The sequence below is a fragment of the Corylus avellana genome, chromosome 9, assembly GCF_965113065.1.
Source record: "Corylus avellana chromosome 9, dhCorAvel1.hap1.2, whole genome shotgun sequence".
NCBI classification, from domain to species: domain Eukaryota; kingdom Viridiplantae; phylum Streptophyta; class Magnoliopsida; order Fagales; family Betulaceae; genus Corylus; species Corylus avellana.
The window spans coordinates 9,039,003-9,062,673 of NC_142498.1; the positions used below are offsets into that span (position 1 = coordinate 9,039,003).

The 23,671-nt window shown below is 34.0% G+C and overlaps 1 protein-coding gene across 2 annotated transcripts; it reads left to right on the top strand.

The window, feature by feature from the left end:
• Positions 1–16,071: 16,071 nt before the first annotated feature.
• LOC132189543 (sulfite exporter TauE/SafE family protein 3) lies at positions 16,072–22,472 on the top strand. Of its 2 annotated transcripts, XM_059604283.2 has the most exons (12): positions 16,072–16,571; positions 17,088–17,247; positions 19,632–19,832; positions 19,974–20,038; positions 20,446–20,473; positions 20,581–20,663; positions 20,736–20,822; positions 20,919–20,969; positions 21,066–21,287; positions 21,538–21,631; positions 21,776–21,916; positions 22,007–22,472. In XM_059604283.2, exons 1-12 carry the CDS (start codon positions 16,362–16,364, stop codon positions 22,090–22,092), a joined length of 1,428 nt encoding a protein of 475 aa, XP_059460266.2. In that variant the 5' UTR covers positions 16,072–16,361; the 3' UTR covers positions 22,093–22,472. The 2 variants fall into 2 exon arrangements, with proteins under 2 accessions (XP_059460266.2, XP_059460267.2); XM_059604284.2 differs by lacking the exon at positions 19,632–19,832 and having other exon boundaries at positions 16,073–16,571.
• The last annotated feature ends 1,199 nt before the right edge of the window (positions 22,473–23,671 follow it).

Sequence of the window (23,671 nt, forward strand, 5' to 3'; positions counted from 1 at the left end):
GCATTTAGAATTACACCAGCTGAATGTGAAAACAACATTTCTAAATAGAGAATTAAAAAAAGACATCTACATGATCCAACCCGAGGGATTTGAACTAGACGAACATGAAGAGAAAGTATACAAATTGAAAAGATCCCTATATGGGCTAAAACAATTTTCAAGACAATGGTATTTGAAGTTCTACCAAACTATACTAGAAAATAGTTTCAAGTTAAGTCTACTAGATCACTACATTAACGTATGTAAAAACAATGATAAATTAATCATATTGTCATTATATGTAAACGATATATTGTTGACTGGAAAATGAAAGATATGGGCGCTGCTAACTATGTATTGGGAATAAGAATTTCTAGAGATAGGAATTCAAAATTATTATACATGGATCAAGAAAAGTATCTGGTGAAGATACTTAAGAAGTTTAAAATAGATAATTGTAAACCTTTAAGTACACCTATTTCAAATGATCAACATTTAAGCAAAACAATGTGTCCTCAAAATGAGACAGAAATCAAATAAATGGAACCAATCCCCTATGCCTAGGCAGTGGGTAGTCTCCTATACACTATGACAAGTACAAGACCTGATATTTGTCATACAGTAGGATTGGTGAGTAGATATCAGTCCAATCTAGGGAAGGCACATTGGCAAGTGATAAAGCGAATACTTAGATATTTGCAAGGTACTAAAAACATCATGTGTTGATTTGATTTAAGTGATCTAGAAATTGCAGTATAGACAAACGTAAATTTTGCAGGAGATGCAGATGACAGAAAATCTACAAGTAGTTATGTGTTCCTATTTGGTGGGACAATTGTTTCTTGGTTAAGCAAAAAACATAATTTTGATTCAAAATCTATAATGGAGGCTGAGTATATATCATGCAGCATAGCAGTAAGTAATGCGGTTTGGATTAGACGTTTTATTAAAAGTTAAATTTAGGTATAACAGACCAGTTAATGTGTTTTGTGATAACTAGTCTGCTATCTCTTTAATAAAAAGCGGAGCACTTAGTTATAAAGGTAAACAAATTGATATAAATTATCACTATATTCAAGATATAGTGGAAAGAGGTAAAATAAAGGTTGAATTTATTTCATCAATAGAGATAATAGCTGATCCTATGTCTAAGGGATTGCCTTTGAATAAATTCAGAGGGCATGTAGCAACAATGGGGTTAAGATACACCTAGGTGATAGCTACATGAGTTGTAACGACCCAAGGAAAAGTGCTAACCACATCGGCGCTATTACTCCAAAAGGACTAGTCAATTAGGAGTTTTTCTATAATTCATTATAAAACTCAGTTTTACCTAATAACTAGGCAATGTGGGACTTAGTACTCATGACTATCTTTATAAACCACCCACTCTATGTAAGCTTCTTCTCATCTTCCAAATATGGGACCGAGGTGTTACATGAGTTGACGCATAATCAAAAGGATCTGGGGACACCTGGAAGAACGATTTTATGCATTTCTGCCTAATGGAAAAATAATTGGTCAATAAAGGGTAGATAATACTGACAAAGTTCGGATATTACATCCCACATAAATGTAAAGTCCACTGAAAGGCATTGGGTTGAGATTAGGTAATATATATGCTATGTGAGTGTTAAAGACGCTAATAAGGTGAATCAAGGAAAACCTCAGGAATAATGACTTCATAGGAAGTGCTTGATCGAAAATTTAGTGCACGTCGACACATGGTTTTGTGTACGACTTAAGTTGTCAATTGTGGAATGGGTATGGGACTACAGTCCCAACCATGGAAAATTGATGTCATTTGTTTGAAAGATGGCAAAATGAAGTCATCCCTAATATGCTATTAGTATGAAGCATATGCTAAAGGATGTGGTCAGATAAAATGACGAAAATGTGTGCACGTAGAACTATGTCATGATCTTACGCCGATTAGTAGGTTTTACAAATGAGATTTAACATGGAGCAAAATTATTACTATCATGGCAATCATGCTCAACTAAAGTTTATCATCAAATGTTATAGTGTGATCAAGTGGAAGATGAAGATGTAAGGGTGGTCACACCATAATTAATGTGGTTATCACCACACCCAATCATCCCCGTTGAAGGTGATAACTTCTATGGAAATTATAGTTAAAAGAGAAACAATGTAACTCTTCCTTGCACTCTCATATATATGTAAAACCATAACGTAACATTCATTCTTGCATAATTTACCTTTGATCCTCCATTGTATTTCTATCATAATGGGACAAAATCCTTTTACCTTAGATCCTCTGTAACTATTTTCCAAGAGCTCTCACAATCTAAAACATATAACTAAAAAGCACGATGTGGTTTTTATGGACAAGCAAACTCTGTTGCACATTTTCTGCCAATTCTCTTTTCTTTTTAAAATGCTTCGGTCTTTTCTTTTTCTTGTTTTTTTCAACTCTCTAACATTTTTACTTTTTATATTTCATTATTTATTTTTTATTACTATTTAAATAAAAAATTATTACAAAATAATTTTTTTTTTTACATTTTTATAATTTAAAATTTTATCTCACATCAACCACTTTCTACTACAATAAAAATAAATAAATAAAACTCAACCTTTACTTTCTTTCTTTATTCAATATAAAAATAAATAAATAAAACTCAACCTTTACCTTCTTTCTTTATTCAATAGTGCTTCAAGTTTTCTGCACTTTTGAGAGTTCTGTTCTGTCGAGAGGTACCTACACGCAGGGCACATGCGTTCAATGTACAGTTACTGGATTCTGATAACAACTGCTCAGCACTTTAAATAGTAAAGCTCCTTTTAAAAATTATTTTTAATTCTTTTATTTCACTATTTTTAGGCGTAGGCAGATTAACCATTACCGTTTAACCGGCCGTCTACCGGCTTGGACCGAACCGATTTTAACCGTAACCGTTTAACCGATATTCTTATCGGTTAAAAATTTTGTACCGAAATTCTTATCGGTTCGGTTCGGTCCGATTAACCATTTGTTATCGGTTAACCGTTTTAACCGATAAGAACCGGTATGGGGAAGGCTAGTAACAAAACTAGTCTAGTTTAGTTGGTAGGGAACTAGAGCACAAGGCTCAAATCCTTGTGGTTGTGGGTTCAAGCCCCTATAGACTCTTTCTTCCTTTGTTTTTCTTTATTTTCCTTCTCACCATTTCTTTTCCCAATTCCCACTCCACATATGTCTTTTATTTTCTTTCTTTTTATTTTTCTCCTCCTCCCACACAGCAAACTCTTTCTTCCTCATTGTTTTTCTTTATTTTCCTTCTCTTTCCAATTTCCACGCCACATATTTCTTTTCTTTTCTTTCTTTTTTTTTTTTTTTTTTCTCCTCCTTCCACACAGCAGACTCTTTCTTCCTCATTGTTTTTCTTTCTTTTCCTTCTCACCGTTGCAGGATAATGGGTTTCTTCCCTATTTTTTTTTTTTTTTCTCTTTTTAGTTCTCGCAACATCCGCCCCCATCTGCTCTCACATACGTCTCTTTTAGCATCAAAGATTCAATTTAGGTAAGAGTTTTTACCTTTTGGTACTTGGGGGTTAGAGAAGTAGAGAATACTGAAAAATGTGAGATTTATAATCGGTTAACCGGTTTAACCGAACCGTTTAACCGTGTACCGTTATAACCGATAATTTCGGTTAAAATTCTTATCGGTTCGGTATCGGTTAAGAAACCGTTTAACCGAAAATTATCGGTTAATAACCGATAAGAGCTAAAACCGGATCGTTTTGACCGATACCCACCCCTAACTATTTTGGACTTTTACACTTTTAATTGAATGCATGCCTTTCGTCATCTTATTCTTTTCTATCAAATTAATAATTAAATGCATATAAAACTATAACTATGCCTCTACTCAAAAAAAAAAAAAAAAAAAAAAAAAAAAAGATTGGACCTTCATGGCCACAATTTTACTTACAAAATCATTAACAGCTTCTGTGTCCCATTTATTCTATTTTCTTACTAGCTATAATCTTCAAACAGCTAATTAATATTTTAATACTATCAAATATCCAAATGACTAACAATTCACGTGTGTCGTGTACCATCAACCACTAATTACGATGTGTAGTATATGGATTTTAAGTATACTTATTTCTCTTAATTTGTAAATGTTCCCCTAATTTTTTAATTTTTGTAGAATCACCACAAATTTACCTTAAGGTTGCAATGTCTTTTCAATCTTTTAATTTTTGTAATGTCATAAACACAAAAAGTTCAGGAACAAAAAAAAAAAAAAAACAAAAACAAACAAAAAAAAAAAAAAACGAAAAAGTGAAATAGCTGTGGGTCTGTCGTGGGTCACAACATTTTTTGGCCTTTTTTTTATCAGAATTTTTTGTTCTTATCGTTTTCTTTCTAAAAGAAAAAAAGGCTAAATTCTCAAAAAAAATATTTTTTTTTTATCTAATTTTTTTTAAATAAAAATATATATATTTTGAGAATTTATCGTTTTTTTTTTTTTTTGTCATTTTTTATGAACTTTATGTTTTATTTATTTGTCTTTTTCATTTGTTTTTAATTTGGTTTTATTCTTATGCATGATATTTTGGTTATTTTGAGTGGGACATTTGCAAGACTAATTAATCACAAATTGTCAGAAGAATCATTGCAAAAATTAAAAAATAAAGAGGTACAATCATGACGACATAGCAGTTTATACAACAACACATTGAAAATTAATATCATCAGCTAATTAATTAATGGCAATTCACACCTAGTTTTCCCTAAAAAAGTCAGGACTTTCGCAAGCTACTAGCAGTCTCCTAATGTCATATTTTGTTTGTGACCTCAAGTATTTATTAGAGTAAATAGAAACCATCTATTTAACAAATAGTTTTAGACTCTCTATTTCAGTGGTTTTTGAAATCCTCGGATATTTATCCCCAAAATCACCCGTTACTCTGTATGTTAGCATCCTGAGTGCACTAAGTCTTCTAGCATTATCTTTTCTTTGGATAAAGTATGACTCGTGAGCTTGAATCTCAGTTAGAATGCGACGAAATAGAGGACCTCTTATCCGGAACCTCCTCCAAAATACTTTGGGAGGATAAACTAGTGACTTTAGGAAAATATTCAAGAAGAAGCCTTTCGTGGACTTGGAAATAATTACACATGATGCAGCAATGATGTTAGGTAGCACCATGACATGATGTTGATTCTTCTTCTTCCATGTTTTTGCCCACCAATAAGTGAGTGACAAATTAGATTATCACACATAACAAAATAAACTTGGTTGCACCAGATTATATCCCAAACATCAAACTTCACAGTATCCCGAACAACAAAAGCTTAGAAAATTGTTTGAACCCAACAAATTTCTCAAGCTTCAAGTCCGCTGCCCAGGTACCACGCCGCCACCTCCTAGGCAGAGACGCCGCCCTGCCCAGCTCCGCCAAGCCCACGTCGCCCCACCCAGCTCCGCTACCCATCTCAGCGACTAGACCACGCCGCCACCGCCAAGCCCAACCAATGGCGACCAAGCCACACTGCCACCGCCAAGCCCAACCCACGGCGACCAGATGACGCCGCCACCACGAAGCCCAACCCACGGCGAAAATCCCACGCCGCCCAGACCACGCCACCCATCCCACCTAAATAAAAACTTCTATTCACATAAATTCATCACAACTTAAAAAAACCAGATCAACATCATCAAAATGAATCAAGAAAGCCAATTCCAACACCCATCCTTCAAAACTCAGAACATGGGTCGCAGTCATAAAAAATCTTGCGTAGAAGGGACACGAAAAAAGTTTATCTTTTTAGCATACCCAGTTCGTAAAATCTATAATACAATCCAATTGACAACTGATTAGCAACCAAAAGAAGAAAAAACAGCGTCTACCAAAAACAGAACACAACCACATATGCTTAAACAACTTTCCATCTGTACATTATGATCATTACAGATCGAAACAGAACAATTTAGAAACGAAGATTACATATCAGAGAAACCAAGATTCTTCAAACCCATTTGCATCCGTCAACAATTGCACAGAATTTGCCTTTATTCTTAACCCAAAACAGCAAAATTTGGATCAAATTGGAGAGAGAGAAAGTGGCTGTTTGATCAGAGAAAGTTGATTACAAATCTGGGCATGGGCGGTGGGGCTTGAATTTGGGCGGTGGGCTGGGCGGTGGACTGGGTGGGGGGTTCGAATGTGGGCGGTGGAGATCGAATCTGGCCAGTTGTCTCTGCCTAGGCGGTGGCGGTGTGTTCCAGCGTCGGCAGTGGGCTGGGCGGTGATGGGGGGCCATGGTTTTCAGCTTGAGGTTGAATGGGATTTAGTGTTTTTATTGTAGGCAAATTTTGTGCACTTTTATGCTTTAACTCACTAAATCATCATCATAGTCACCAAAAACCATTATTCAAAGAAAAGAACGACTCTTCAAAAAAGGTGAGCCATAAGAGAAAAAATAGAGATTAAATGGAAAAGAACCTTTGGTTGAGGTGAATGAAAATTGGAGAAGAAATAGTCTTACTTATACTGAATATTATGACCGTTGGGAAAAGAACTTTTTTGAAAATATGACCGTTGGGAAAAGACATATTTGAAAAAAATATGAATGTTATAAAAAAAATAAAAATAAAAAATAAAAAATAAAAAAGACAAATTTTGAAAATATGACCATTGGCAAAAGATAAATTTTAAAAAATATGACAATTAGGAAAATACAAATTTTCAAATATATGGATGTTGAATAAAGAATAAAGAAATCCTTAAAAAATAATGTTTAAATGAACGAGTGAAATTGAATATCTAATTTGAAAAACTGTATGTAAGTACTTTTAAAAAATAAATAATTAGAATAAAATAAAAAATCTTCAAATTTTTTTTTAGAAAAATTACAGAGCCCAATGAGAATGCTCTCACAGCCTAAAACATTTAACTAAAAAGCATGATACTTTGGCAAACCAAAATAAACCATAAACGCTCTCTTCTCTCTCCCAGAAAAAAGCTCTGTTGTTCATGTTTGATGTAGCGTGACTTAGTAGACTGCAGCGAAGAACACCAATAAGCAACGGATAAATAACTCAAGATCTAGATTCTATCAAAGATCTATGAATTCTTCTTGACAAAACTAGATACTCTTTAGGTTTTGAAGGAAAAGAGGAATAAACTCAACTCTGAGTATTCTCATTAATCAAAATCAATAATAAACAACAATTGTCTTTCTCTGGAGGCTATAAGCATATATTTATAGCCCACAATCCTAAATATAATAAAATATGACATAAATACCCCCAAAAACCCTAAACCTAATAAAATAACAAAATATTGATTCCCAAAACCCTAATCCTACTAAAACAAGGAAATAAAGACGGCTTAACCTAATTAAAACACGGAATATAACATAAACAGGTTCATGTGCGATCGATCGCACTTCCAAGGGACCTCCGATCTGCATCATTCTCTTCTTGTTGGAGAGAATTCGCTCTCGAATTCTCTCAGTTCTTTCCACGGTCCTTCGGATGCCCAGTCAACTCATTCCACTTGCCGTTCCTCAAGATCAAGACAAGGTAACTTCCTACAATAAGCGTGACGCTCGTTATCTTCGAAATATCTTGATGGTTGTTGCGAAGGCCCCACACACCACTTGGCAATACTACAAATTTGCCGTTCTTCTCTCGTTCCTTCTCCCTTTCACGTGCTATGAAGATACTCAAGGACAGATCAACCGTTGTTTCCCTTGTGAACATATAATTCTCCTCATCCACATAGAACTCATCACAATTGTTGTTAGGAGAATTTAAAATACCTTCAACACCAAGAAAATCAACATAACCCTCTTCATCATTATAATTAAACACTTCACCTGAAAAGTCTTCATCAACCTCTTCATAATTGTCGACGTCACCCGTGGGCTCTTCCTCTTCCAATTGATCATCTTCGGGGTAGAGGCTGCCAAACATGGGAGAAAAACCATCTTCTTTGTACTCTTCCTCTTGGTCATCTTCTTCGGGGTAGAGGCCGTCAAGCATGGGAGAAAATCCATCCCCTTCGTACTCATCCTCTAGGTCGGATGCCAAAGGTCCTTCACTCGGTTCTTCCTCATTGACATCGTCATCATAGGTTGGTGGGGAATCTCAATCCACCAATCCTTGCGAAGGATCTTCAACATCTTCATGTCTGAACTCTTCATCAATGAATTCAGACTCTTGAAACTCCTCATCTACTGATTCTTTTTCCTCCTCCATAGAATATGGATTCGGTTTATGGATTTGTGGTTGGCAAGTAAGGGCCCAATTGGCATGTCGTGGACTCTTCGCCTCACTCCATGTTTCCCTAAACATCTTTTTTTTTGTAGGAATTTTATATTTTCTTTGTCACAGCTATAGACCCTTGTTTCCAAGTTTGTGACTTTTGACCCATGGTATAACTATGGGGCAAGAAAGCAACCCGCATATATTTCAATAGTTTCTCCCAACTATTGATCTTCAATTTGCCTTCCCGCTTCCTAGTTTTCTTTAGTTGTTGTCACCACGCATCAACTCTTCCCTGGAATGTATGTACCACCAAAGAGACTTTTTGTTTATCGGGCACCCCGTTGAATTCAAAAACCTCTTCAACAGCCAACAGCCAACACCCAATCTAGAAATTCGTCGGGTTCTAGATCCTTGTCGAATTTCGGAATTTTGAGTTCGAATCTACTTACCCGCAGATTGGCATGAGCTTGCGCAAGGTGCTGACATCTGTGCATTCGGCGCTCCGCAAACGGATTTCTAAATCCGTTCCCATGTTGACCACACAAGTTGGATAATTGGGTAGTGTGGTCTTCAATTTGATCCCTCATAGCCCTAAATCGATCCTCCGTGTGTTGCCAAGGTTCAGCGATAGATTTGCCTACCGTCTCTGCGAATCGCGGTTTTGGTTGGAGACGACAATTGTTTGGCCCACCACTCATGTGCCTCAAACGAATCGCAGGTTGCTCCTTACGTGCTTTCTCCGTGCGTACGTACACCTCATTCATGTTTGCAAAGTGGTTGCTCCTCCCCATTCATGGAAAGTAACTGAACTCTGATACCAACTGATGTAGCGTGACTTAGTAGGCTGCAGCGAAGAACACCAATAAGCAACGGATAAATAACTCCAGCTCTAGATTCTATCAAAGATCTAAGAATTCTTCTTGACAAAACTATATATTCTTTAGGTTTTGAAGGAAAAGAGGAATAAACTCAACTCTAAGTATTCTCATTAATCAAAATCAATAATAAATAACAATTGTCTTTCTCTGGAGGCTATAAGCATATATTTATAGCCCACAACCCTAAACATAATAAAATATGACATAAATACCCCAAAAACCCTAAACCTATTAAAATAACAAAATATTGACTCCCAAAACCCTAATCCTACTAAAACAAGGAAATAAAGACGGCTTAACCTAATTAAAACACAGAATATAACATAAACAGGTTCGTGTGCGATTGATTGCAAGTACAAATGCGATCGATCGCAGTTCCAGGGACCTGGTGCGCAAATGTCTGGAATTGCGCTCGATCGCAGGTACATGTGCGATCGATCACACTTCCAGGGGACCTGCGATCTGCATCAATGCTTGAGGAGGAGGGTAAAGCTTCTAGTTTCCCTCCTCCTCCTCCCCTCTTTTACTGCTTTTTGCTTTTCCTTTTATTGAGCTTCTCTCTTCAAGAGAAAACTCTTTTCTCTCTCGAGTTTTCTCTTGATCTATCTATCATCTAAGTCTTTGACGATTTATCATCAACCCTCATAAAACCACAGTCGTAGTCTCCCACCCTTGCCGGCCACATCATCCTCCTTGCCAGTCGTCTTCTCCACTGCCTCTTCGGTCGGATCTGTGAAGTTTCGAAGATGGGTTTTTTCTAAATGAGATCTTCCTTTCTCCGCTAGTTCCAGCTTACAATGCCCCACACTACCGCTCTCACTAGCGTCCAAACTTCCAGGCGCCATCATCCGCTCCTCCCCCCAACATCCACGCGGCAACGAGTCGACTACGCGCTCCCACGCATGGATATTATGCACCAGCATGTGGATCTCATGCGTCGGACATAATCCTCACGACACTTTCCTACACCTCGTCCTCAACCGAAGCTGCTATTTTCTAAGTTTTTTCTATTATTTTCTGTGTTTTTATGTTGTTTAGAATTTAACCCAAAGTGTTTAGGCTTTAGACTCTTTGTCTATATTGGATATCCATTTTCCATTGTTCTTGCTCTTCTTAGGCCTCGTTTGGTTCACAGAATGTCTAGTCCATTGGAAAAAGATTAGCTACTACTGGAAATAGAAGAATGTTAAATAGATTAGCTATTCTTATTCCTTTGTTTGGTTGTAACGCTGGAATAGATTAGCTAATCATATTCCTTCGTTTGGTACAATGCAATATGTTAGTGAATTGAATCATATTGTGATCAAAGTTTCTAAAATACCCTTATAATACAAATACAATTTATATTATTAAGGACTTTCATTATTATTTTTTTTTTTTTATTAAAAAAAAAACATTAACAACTTTACTATAATTTCTTTTTCTTTTTTGTTTTAAATTATGTCAGATATGTGGCCCCCCTTTTTTTTTTTTTTGCAATTATGCTACAAAATTATTTATATATAAAAAAATATAGTTGGAGAAAACAAAATCAAACTCAATCTTGAAATCAAAAAAATATAGTTGGAGAATGTACAGAGAAACAAAAGAAATCAAAAAATAGATTATATATTTGTATTTTATAAAAACCTTGCATATTCTGTTTCCCCATCAAAGAAGAAAAAAAGAGAGAGAGAGAGAGAGAAAGAGAGAGAGAAACGGTTCAAAGAAGGGAGACGGCATAGAGAAAAAAAAAAAATCGTTTGCACTTGCAGAAAAACTGTACCAGAAGAATCAGAGAAAAAAATAGAAAGAGAGATTGAAAAAGAGAGAGAACGAAATATAGAGAAGGAGAAAAGAAAAATGGAAATATATATATATATATATATATATATATATATATAGAGAGAGAGAGAGAGAGAGAGAGAGAGAGAGAGAAATATAGAAGAATCAGAGACATAACGAAATTTAATCCCACAAGTGGAATTTTTTGTGGTAATTTACACAATTAATTTAATCCCAAAAGAAATGATTAGCTAAGCCACTCATTTTTTAGTGGCTTACCTAACCCTATGTGTATGGCATTAGTAGTCCCATGCGAATAGACTATTCCCAGGGATAGAGTGTTACCAAACAAAGGACTAGTTATACCTAGTGTTAGCTAGTCCAATCTAAGGGTTTATTTCGCAAACCAAATGGAACCTTAGTCTATTCGGTTTTCTTGGAAGCTGGATTAGATCTAAATTGTTGTTTCTTAGTCTGCTCGGTTTCTTTGAAAGCTAAATTAGATATAAGTTTATAAGAGTTTTTTTAACTCCTGCTGGTTTTATCCATCATAGTGGGTCGTGACCGTTAAAAGCTGTATTTTCAAGTGACTTCTAATTTTTTAGATTTTGTAGTCCATCTTAATTAGATTATTGTGTTCTTTTATTTTTATTTTTTCTTACCATGTATCTTGCTAATATCTTATGTTGTTGCAATGAAGTTGTTTGTTTTTACAAAAAAAAAAAAAAAAAAAAAAAAAACACGCACACACGTGGGATATTTTTATGGACACGCCAAATTTGTTGCACATTTTCTGGCTGTTCACATTATTTTCATTTTTTTATTTTTTTATTTTTTCAATAGTGCTCAAAATTTTTTGCACTTTCTAGACCTACAGGCGTTCAAAGTTGATAGTCTATTCCACAGTGACTGGATCCTGATAAGGACTGCTCAGTACTTAAAAAGTAACTTTTAAAAATGATTTTAAAAAAAAAAATCTTAATTTTTAATTGTTTTGTTTCACTATTTTGGACTATTATACTTTTTTTTTTTTTTTTTTTTTTTTTTTTTTTTAAGCACATCCATTCATTCATCAAAAGAAATTAAAATGAAAACAAAAAACAAAAACCAGAAACAAGCTAAACTGAAAAATCCAATTCAAACATACCACTTGCACCTCAGTGAATTAAAAAGAGACTAGAAAAGTGGAAGACACTAGCAAATGCAACCAATCAAAGTCGTGGCATTCTTGGATGAATAAAACCATATGGAGTAAGAAAACTCTTAAAAACTTAAATTTTGACAAGTTTCCAAATAAACCGTAAAGATTAAGCAAAAAATAACAATGGAATAAGAGTTTCCTTTATAGACAGAGTTTGAGGCCCAACCAGTTCGGGTTATTTTTAACAACTCAATCCAAACATACCATTAACACCTCAATGAACAAGAAGGAGACCAAACAAGTGGAAAAAATAATAATAATAATAAAAAAAATAAAAAATAAAAAAATAACCTACTGTTATGAGAATGGAGTTTATGTAGAACAATTATTAATATTATAGTATATTAAAATATATAATATGGTAAGATATTTTATTGTGTTTATTTTTATTTGATATTATCTTTATTTTATTCCATGTAAGAGTCTTAGAACCCGTTTGGGAAAGCGATTTTAAAAATTGTATTTTTTAAATCGTCACTTTTTAAAATCAAACAAACAATTAGTAAAACATGTTAAAATCGCACATAATTTTTGAATGCATGCCTTTCATAATCTTTTCTATCAAATTAATAATTAAATGCAGATAAAACTATAACAATGCCTCTAAAGAAATAAAATAAAAACTAAAGAGATTGGACCTTCATGGCCACAATTTTACTTGCAAAATCATAAACAGCTTCTGAGTCCCATTTATTCTATTTTCTTACTAGCTATAATCTTCAAACAGCTAATTAATATTTTAGTAGTATCAAATATCCAAATGACTAGCAATTCAAGAAAGTAAATAAAAAAATAAAAATAATGTGAACAGCCAGAAAATGTGCAACAAATTTGGAACAAATAAAAATAAATAAATGTGAACAGACATCCTCCAATCTTTTTTAATTTTTGTAAAGTAGCCGTCAATATTAATTCACCATAAGGTTGCAATGTCTTTCTAATCTTTTAATTTTTTCAATGTGATAAACTCAAAAAGTTAAAAAAAAAAAAAAAAAAAAAAAAAAAAGAAGGCAAAAAGATTTTGGAAAAAATAAAATAAAAAATCAGGAAAAAAAAAAGAAAAAAAAAAAAAAGAAATTGAGAAATAGTTGTGGCTTTTATTTTTAATTTTTTTTTTTCGAATATCAGAATTTTTTTGCTTGCATCATTTTCTTTCTAAATTTTACTTATCAAAAAAAAAAAAAATCATTTTCTTTCTAAATTTTATCGTTTTACTTATTTTTATTGATTTATTGATTTGCCTTTTTAGTGTTTTCCGATTGTTTTGTTTTGTTTTGTTTTTTTTTTTTTTTCATTTTTATGAACCTTTGTTTTAATATATATATATATATATATATATATATATCTTATGCATGATATTTTGGTTATTTTAAGTTGTGGAATGGACATTTGCAAGACTAATCACAAATTGGCATAAGAATCATTGCAAAAATTAAAAAATAAAGTGGTACAATCATGACGACAGAGCAGTTTATACAACAACACATTAAAAATTAATATCATCAGCTAATTAATTAATGGCAATTCACACCCATTTGTCCCCTAAAAAATCCTAGTGGCTGCATTGAGTTATGAGTAGCACAACTTAACAATGGGAAACTCCATTTCCTCACCCTCTAATATTTTACTTTTAAACGAGTGAAAATAAAATTAAAACAAAAGCAAAAGAAAATTACAAAAAATTAAAACAAAGGCCAAAAAGCCTCGTCTCGGAGGAAGACCTCAAATTGAAAAGAATAAAAGAAAAAACCGCCAATAATGCTGATGGTAACGGGCCAAGAAAGTATTTGTGAGTAGACAAAGCATCCTTCTCGTCGTTCTCGATGCCGGCACCGCATAAGACCGAGAAGCATCCCTTTTAAGAAAAAAAAAAAAAATACAAAAATACAAAAAGCGTCGAAAGAGACAACACCACAAAAGCTTATGATTAAAGCAAAGAGGCAGGTGAGAATATATGACATTTGTATATAATATGGAGTAGCGAAGGAACCATGTGATGTGATTATCATATAATTTATATAAATTGTTCATGATACACGCAAATGAATCATTCTAGTTTTTTTATTTTACTTCCTTTCATCATTAATCTAGTGTTTCCTTTTCTTTTTTTTGGGAGAATCACGTGTTTGGAATGTTTTGTTGTTTTGGTCATTAGAAATTATGTTTTTTATATATATATATATATGTTTTGTCGTATCAATGGCTTCAATCATAATTCATAACTTAGGTGATTATGAAAAGCCAAAAAAGAAAAAGGGGGCATCAATAATGAATGGGCTGCTGGCAATGGTACAGTGGCATGGTCTAGCTGGGAAGCCACTTTCTTTTTCGGTCGAAAAAGAAGAAAAGAAGAAAGGATGAGAAGATTGAGAAGCTGGCAAACCATTTGAGTATACAAAGCAATCTTGACCTGCACTGCCAGCATCCATGCCCCTCCTCCTTCTCAATTCTCATCCATGAAAGAAATTAAGGATTGTGAAATTAATCTTGTGATTTATTCAATAAAATGAAGCTCATAATTTATGATGAAAAATGGTTCCAAGCGTGTTGGAATTAAGGTTGACAATGTAACTTGCGATCCACAAATCCGATACGAATACGATACATAATTTTAGGGTTAGAGTTTAGGTTAAACGGATTCGGATCATAAATGGACATGTTTATGATATGTTTAATAAACGTGTCACACAGGTCAACCCTCGAGTTTGCGGGTTGACCCGTTTATTATTTTCAAGTAAATTTTAAGTAAATGGCATATGAGAAATTGAGAATGGTAAATTATTATTATTATTTTAAGTAAATAGCATATTAAATGGATCACACAGGTTGTGTTATGTCACTTGTTAAATTAGCGTGTTATGTTCGGGTTGACATGTTTGACCATTTTATTAAATGGGTCGGGTTCGTGTCATTCTAAATGGGTTGGCATGTCAAGTGGGTCGCTCCAAACCCGACATGCAACCCGTTTTATCACCCCTAGTTGGAACTAGGGATTTGTTTGGCAAAAGACAAAAGACCTTAATGGTCTTTTATTATTTTTTAAAAAAGTTAATTTTTTAATATTATTACCTTTTATATTACATCAATTATTTTTTTATTACTATTCAATTTAAAAAAATATTTTTATTTATTTATACAAAATATTTTTATTTATTTATTTTTTTTCATATCAATCAATTCTTATTACAGTAAAATAAGTGTTTGTCAAACCGGCCACAGGAGACGCATGAATATGAGCGTTATGGAAAGAAAGACACCGATTGGTTTTCCACTATTCATTTTTTCTTTTCCTTGTCATCTCTGATGTGCCAAATCCCCAAAGCCTCGAGAGGCTCCGCCACCGCAAAAGGGTGATGCATGAATATGAATAATGAGAGTTATGGAAAGAAAGAGACCGATGGGTTTTCCGCTATTCATTTTTTCTTTTCCTTGTCATCCATGAGTGGTTCACGTGCCCAACACAGTCCTACCTCGTACAGTCCTACTTGCGCTGAAATGATATCCATGTGGTGTATAGCCGAGCCCCTGCCCTATGCTATCAATTACGATTGCTTTCTTTTCTGGTAAACTTCGTGCTTTTTTTGGGCCCCATCTCCTTCCTTTCTTTCTTTCTCTGCCTCCGCGTGTGAGAATACCAGTCCTCGTTAATTGCGCTCTTCCTTCCAAAAATCTATTTTTAAAGTTATTCTCTAAAAAAATAATATTTAAAAACAAGTAAAAAAATAAAATAAAAAACTTATTAGAGCGCATAAAAACAAAGAGTTAAACAAAAAGAAAATATTATACTTTATCCGTAGCTATTTTTAAGTTGCTTTTATAAGTTGTCATGCATATCAACAAATTGCATCCCAACAAGAACATTTATAACGTGAATCTACAAGCCTGTTTCGTTGATGATGACGGCTGACTTTTGTTCGCATATCTCTCACATGTTTGGTTTCTTTTTTATTTTTTCATTTTTGAAGGGCCCATTTTGCCCTCGATCCCCACTCTCCTCTTCTCTTGCTTTGCAGGTGGAATCTTCAGATGCTGCGCGTGTACAAACACCTTTTTGCTTTTTTCATTCCCACTCTTTCTCCACCAGTCCTCAAATACCTGCCACGGCTCTTAATCGATCACTCATCACACGAAGAAAAAAAAACTTCAAATTCTCCGGCTTCTTTTCTTGGCAACCAAACGGAGCCTAAGTGCACTTGGGTGCTGCCCAGAATTCACAGTTTTTGTATAGAAACTGAGAGAGAGAGAGAGAGAGAGAGAGAGAGAGAGTGTGTGTGTGCACGTGTGTATGATAAGGTGGTAGAATCAGAATCGGATGGCTGAGTTTGCAGGGAAATGGTGGTGGGGTTTGAGATCGGTGTGGATTGTGATGTTGAATTTTCTGTTGGCTTTCGTGTTTATTTCGGCGGAAAGGGATCTGAGAATCGGAACTTCAACATTCAATGGGACTGAATCCAGTTATTTTCTCAGAGCTGTAAATTTCTTATGGCAACCCGATAAATCGGGTTATCAACACGTCTGGCCGGTAATGTTCCAATTTTCACTTTTTCCACTCCCTCCACGACGCTTTTTTCAATTAATTCTTAAAAAAAAAATTGTTAAAAATACATTTTTATCTTACATTATTAGCTTCAATCAACTTTTAGATTTTTTTTTTTTAATATTTATTATAGAAATATTAATTAAAACTCTCATTATTGTGAGACAGTAATAATCTGTCTCACAATAATTGACCGTTGCCTCTGGGGTATGGGTATGATGATAAACTGCTTAACTTGTCCGAGGTGAAATTTTGTGGGTTACTGGCAACTGGTTCAGGCGAGTGGGTCCGTTACTCATAAGAGTTTGATTAATAGTGAGAATCATTGTACAGTATGTATTTGCGACTTGCAATTAATCTGAGTAAAGTTTTCGTATGTTATAAAAAAAATTATTGTGAGACATAAAAAAAAAGAAGAAGTAATTTTTAGCTATATATTCTCACTTGTCCTATGTTAGATGTGTAATGAATCTTATGGTATAAATGTAATGAATCTTACAGGAGATGAAATTTGGGTGGCAAATTGTTGTGGGAACAATAATTGGATTCTGTGGAGCATCATTTGGGAGTGTTGGTGGCGTTGGTGGCGGTGGCATTTTTGTTCCTATGCTTACCCTAATTGTCGGCTTTGATCCCAAGTCGGCAACAGCCATGTCAAAATGTAAGACAAGATTTATTTTTGTAGTATTGTCTGTTTTTCTCAAAAGTATATTCTTAAATCTGTCCGGAAGATGGAGAATGGTAGAAGAGAGGAACCATAATTTATTAAAAAAAAAAAGAAAGGAAAAGAAACTATATAAAAGGGTACATGTGGCACGCCAAAATAGATTTATGAATGAAATTGCTATTCCCCATGAATGAAATAAATGGAGAAAGTTTATTGCTCTTTTTAGTTTTTAAACTACTAATTAATTTAATAATGTCTTTTCAAGCTTTTAATTAGAATAATATATTTTAAAATTATAAAAAAAATTATCAATATTCCAATGACAAAAACAGTCTTAATAAAAATAAAACATTTGAAAAAGAGAGAAGGAAAAGATAGTGGGTGGTGGTTCATGATTTTGAAACAAAGCTCTCCAGCGAGAATATCACTCCCATTGCTGGAAAGCCACAGCTGCTAGAAATTGCCTTGGCCAATTCATCAGAGCATTTTTTTTTTTTTTTAAATAGGAATATTTGTCTTATTGAAATATTTTTAAGGTCATTTTTGTCTTTGTATGGCCTTGCGGGAACATTGACAACTTGTTGATAGTTTGAGCGGACATTGTCTTAAATCTTAATTGAAAGTTTGAGAGGATATGGTCAATTGGATTATAGTTTGAGAATAACACATGAACTTTTCCCATTAAATAGTTATTCCGTTATTTGATTGCACATAGAAATAGCTATTTTCTTAAGAGTAATGCTATTTAATAGATTGTTATACGACTGCTATATAACTTGATGACATGAATTACCCATATCACACCATTTCAGCTGTATGACAGACGTATAAATAATATTATTCTTCTCTTAAAACGAGGAATAATTATTTCTCTAAAAAAGGGTGAAATAAGTATTCCACCAAGAATGGAATATGTAATGCCCTAAAAATTAATTCATATAAAATAATATTGGGTGTTCTACTACCATGTTCTTCTGACTTTTAAAATATTATTCTACCATTTTGCAGTGGAAATATAAACAATGCATGAACCACAAAGCTGGAGCAACAGATAAATTTATAACTTTTTCATTATATTCATACAAGTATACTATAGCTTTAATTAACTATAAAATAATGTTACCAATACTAACTTGTCTAATCAATAATCCTTGCATGGTAATTTTCAAAACTATTATACCATACATATTGTTTTGCTCCCTTACAAATTTACACAGAACCATAACATAATATATACCTTAAATTTTACTATTGCTTTAACTCGAAGTCTTGACCTTTTGTCGATCGTTTTTATCATGCTTTTTGGCACTGTTCTTCTTTTCTTTTAAATAATATTTACAGGTGGAAGAATGAAGTAAACAAATAAGCTAGTGCATGTGTGCGACTGAATGAACGTTTTATATCTCATGATCATGCATCCATACATAAAACAAATTTGATGAATCCATTAAATAATTGCTCTGAAAGCACTTTTATCGTAAACGAATAGCGTTTTAATGAAAAAAATAAAATCGCTTTGCCGTAAGCATTCATTTCATGAATACTTTAACATTTCTACTAAAAACATTTAACACTATGTTATAATTTTTCTTTTGTATACAGTTTATCATTTGATATAAAATATGTCTTTTACAATAAAACATATAGTAAACACTTTATCCTTTTATAAAACATTTCTCTTTACTATAAAACTATATTGTAAATGCTTTATCCTTTTATAAAAACATTTTCCTTCGTATAAAACCATGTTGTAAACACTTTATCATAGAAAACACTTCTCTTTACTATAATATACTGTAAATGCATTATCCATTCTCTGTAAACATTTCTCTTTTACTATAATTGCTGTCGCTAGGCCGGGTTGGATGGTGTAGCCGGCAATGGCCTAGGTCAGGCGGTGGCCAACAGTGAACTCCGATTTGGTGGTCACAATCACCAGATCGGGTGGTCCAAACACCCTTGTGCAATGCTTGGAGGTTGCACTGATGAGGAAGAGGAAGTGCTATTCCTTTGTTGATTTTCTAAGTAGGAATATTTTGGGAAATCTGATTCCATTCTAGTTAGAAAATTTGGTCATTCTCGTGTTTTCACCAAACAAAAGAATATGAATGGCCATTCCATTCAAGCAATTTGTATCCCTCGTAATGCTAATTCATATTCCCAGATAATCATCATTCCAGTGTACCAAATGTGGTGGCATTTTTTAGTAAATTTGGAGTTGGCTGTCTTTCTAGTGTGGAAGACATTATTTAGCTGTTTGCATGGTTGCTTCCTTGTAAAATGCCTTGTCGAACTAAATTGAACCACAGAAGGAATCCATTATTACATTAAACTATGGTGAAATTAACAAAGTCATAAATTCCATCTGTTTGTGTCAGGTATGATCATGGGTGGAGCAGTCTCAACTGTTTACTACAACCTTAAGCTAAGGCATCCAATACTTGAAATGCCCATCATTGACTACGATTTGGTACTTCTCATCCAACCAATGCTCATGCTGGGCATTAGTATTGGAGTGTCTTTCAATGTTGTATTTGCTGATTGGATGGTCACTGTTTTGCTTATCATTCTCTTTATAGGTATTGGGTTTTTTTTTTTTTTTTTTTTTTTTTTTTGGTGAGTTCCTTATTGGTATTGAGTCTATTGACTAGTTGAACTATAGTTTCTCTTGTAAGGCATTTTGCTCTGACAATACCCTGATTGAATTTGGTGGCTTGCAGGCACATCAACAAAGGCATTCTTTAAGGGTGTTGAAACATGGAAAAGGGAAACAATTATGAAAAAGGTAATCGTTCTTACACAGAGATGCTTGAATTTGGGCCATGTGTTAAAGTATTTATTAAATGATTAAATTTACCTCTTCCTATTAGCTTATGCCTTTGGGACACGTGGTGATTTAACACCATGTTCTCTCCATTGGAAATGGAATCTCTTTTGTATGTTTTAAATATGTTTTCTTTCATCACATTTGAAAGAGAAATTTTGTTCCTTGTATAAGAAAATTATTGCAACAAATCATGTCTTCTCTAGAATATCATGTTTAATGACAACTTCAAATTCTTCAAATTCTTAAAAATTAGAAAAAAAAAAAAAAAAAAAAAAGAAAAGAAAAAATTTCTTAAAAATATCATGTTTTCTGTTATTAGTACTAAAATTAATGGCTTACCATTGGATCAAATTTTCAAATTTTAGGAGGCTGCTAAGCGACTGGAGTCAAATCGTGAGTTGATCCACTGTTCCTCTAATTATATATATATATAATCATAGTGTTAGGATTGCTTGGAGTTGATTTGTGAAATCAGCTCTTAGGTTTGTCGTGTCTATCAGGTTCTGATGGTGCAGAAGTGGAATACAAGCCTCTTCCTGGTGGCCCAGGAAATGGCATTCAAAAGGACACCAAAGAACAAGAGGTAAGAATACCCTGGTAAGCTGTTATCAGTACCACAGAATTCTGGAAGCTAAAATCAATATAAACATTGCAGGTAACTATTCTTGAGAATGTTTACTGGAAGGAACTTGGACTTCTCATTTTTGTTTGGGTTGCATTCCTTGCCATTCAGATAGCCAAGGTATTGTCTCTTCTACTGTTCTATCCTGTCTTCTTGATTAAGCACCATCAATGGGTGGTTTATGGTTGTTAAATAGTCATCTCCCATTGACAACAGAGTCATACAGCTACTTGTTCGACAGCATACTGGATATGGAACTTGTTGCAGGTATTATTTCTATTGACATTAAAGGCCTCCTATGTTCTTTACTCTCTGTATGTGTATGAGTTTTTGTTGAGCACAAGTAGCTCACACCATCTACAGATCCCTATTTCTTTTGGGGTATCTTTGTATGAAGCAGTTGGCCTTTACAAGGGACACAGAGTAATTGCATCGGCGGGAGATGCAGGGACAAATTTTCGAGTCCATCAGCTGGTTATCTATTGCATCATGGGTATACTTGCAGGGGTAGTTGGTGGTCTGCTTGGACTTGGTGGTGGCTTTGTTATGGGCCCTCTATTTTTGGAGCTGGGAGTCCCCCCTCAGGTGAGTTTGTGGGTTTCATTGAAATACACAAAATCATTCATGTACAGGTTGTTTTTGGAACTAATTTCTGGAAAGTAGTGAACATTTTGGAAACTAATAGTCAAGCTAATAGAAATTTACTCATCTCCTTCTTACTTTTCAAAACAGAAAAAGCCTTTTGGATAATTGGTTGAGTATGCTGGACAATAAAAGTAAAAGATGCACAAGAATCTGGTTGTTTACAATTATGTCATCTATAACTTTTGTGCAGGTATCTAGTGCCTCTGCCACCTTTGGAATGACCTTCTCTTCATCTATGTCTGTTGTGGAATACTACCTTCTGAAACGTTTTCCTATCCCTTATGGTAATTCTGTACCACAAAACACCCATATAATTATCTACAGTTGTGCTTTTCTCATTTTTTGGATCAACTAACATCTTCACAAGGCAAAGGGTCTTTGATTCATCTAAATCTCTGTGTCTTGATCATCTGCAACTTTTGTGGCAGCTCTCTACTTCACTGTCGTGGCTACTATTGCAGCCTTAGTAGGGCAGCATATTGTGAGAAAGTTGATCATTTTATTTGGAAGGGCGTCTCTAATCATCTTTATTCTTGCCTTCACTATATTTATTAGTGCAATTTCACTAGGTGAGCTTCATTGTTCCCTTTTACACTTCTCCATAAATTCAAAATATGTGAACTGGGATTCTGAAAAGATTTTTTTTGTGTGTTTGTTAGGTGGGGTTGGCATATCAAACATGATTACGGAGATTCAACGGCACGAATACATGGGATTTGAGAACCTCTGCAAGTATGAAGCATAAGCCTGTTTCTTTTCTTGTTCCTATTCCCTTTTCATTACCCAGAAGGGGAAAGATGACCCTTGCTTGTTTGAGTTCTTCAAATTTTTTGTTGTTTATGCATTCTATGTTATTATGTCTGTAACCTGTTCATGGGAATTTTGGCTGCCAAGAAGCAGATGAGATGAACTCAACAATCTTACTTTCATTCGGGATTAGAAAGTCTTTTTTGTTTTGTTTTTGCCACCTTCATCAACAACCAACTAAGTATATTCTACAAGACCTTAATGTTATTAAATCATTTAACCTAACTGTAATGTCAATGGCATTTGGGTTGTAAGTCAGTTCTTGAATAGTGGAAGTAAATGTATTATTCTAAACCATGAACAGGTTAGAATTCTTGAGTCAATTCTTGAATCAAACCCAATTCTTGAGTCAATTCTTGAATCAAACCCAATTCTTGAGTCAATTCTTCAATGGCATTTGGGTTGGAAATAAATGCATTATTCTAAACCATAAGGAATTCCTCAATCAGATTAAATAGCTCATCCAATAAACCAAAATCTGCAAACACTCTTCTTGTCTCCCCATCATACATCTCTACCAAAAAGAAAAAGAAAAAATATATATAACAAACTCAAAAGTTGTATGATCTATAAAAATATAATTATTAGAATATGTTCATAATATATTTTGATATTTATATGATTGATTTATATTTCCTAGTGTAGGTTGATTTATGTTTCCTAGTATAAATCGATTTAGGTTTGTTTGCATAGGTCAACTTATTCAACTATAAGTAAACAATCACGTGAATGAGAGCACAATGTAGTTTTAAGTGTTATTCAGAATAGTAGACATTGGTTTCTAACGCTGAACTATCCGTAATTTATTGTCTCTCTTGTTTCCGTTATTATTTCCTATTTTAGATTTTTTCCCACAAACTTTAACATGGTATCAAAACTTCCTTATATTTTTAATATGGTATTAGAGCATGTTTCTTATAGACTCTTACAGTTCTCACTATAACTCTACACGCTTCAAGCGCCTTAATGCTCGGCCAAAGATCCCTGCCTATATTGCCACACGCATCCATGGTTGTTCGATCACCTCGGTAACCACACCATTCGACAGATACGCCACCGCTTGTTTTAGATTCACTTCTTATGAAAGCAAATGATAGAAATTGAGTGTTTTTATCCGTTGAAGTTCATAAAATAAAGCAAATAAAGGGATAGATCAATTGCTTCGAGGACATCAAACCTCCAGTTAATCACTTTAAAGGGATCAACATCTAAATGCCTTGGGCTAAGTTGTATTTCTTTTTCATGAATCGGCCATAGGACCTCTACAATCTTAAATAGAGAAAAATTGCACTTATTTTGGAAATAGAAATAAATGCAAATTTGACAAAATAAAAGGAATTTAAGAAAATAACAACCATATCAGAAATAAAATCAATGAAAAATATAATGAGGGAATAAATAAAAAGTATTGAGTTTCCTAATAGGTTTCTGGGGGTGTCTTGGTGAAGGAGGTGCGAGGGTGGGATAGAGAGTTAGAATATAAAAATCCTGGCTTGGAATATAAAATGCCCAACAAT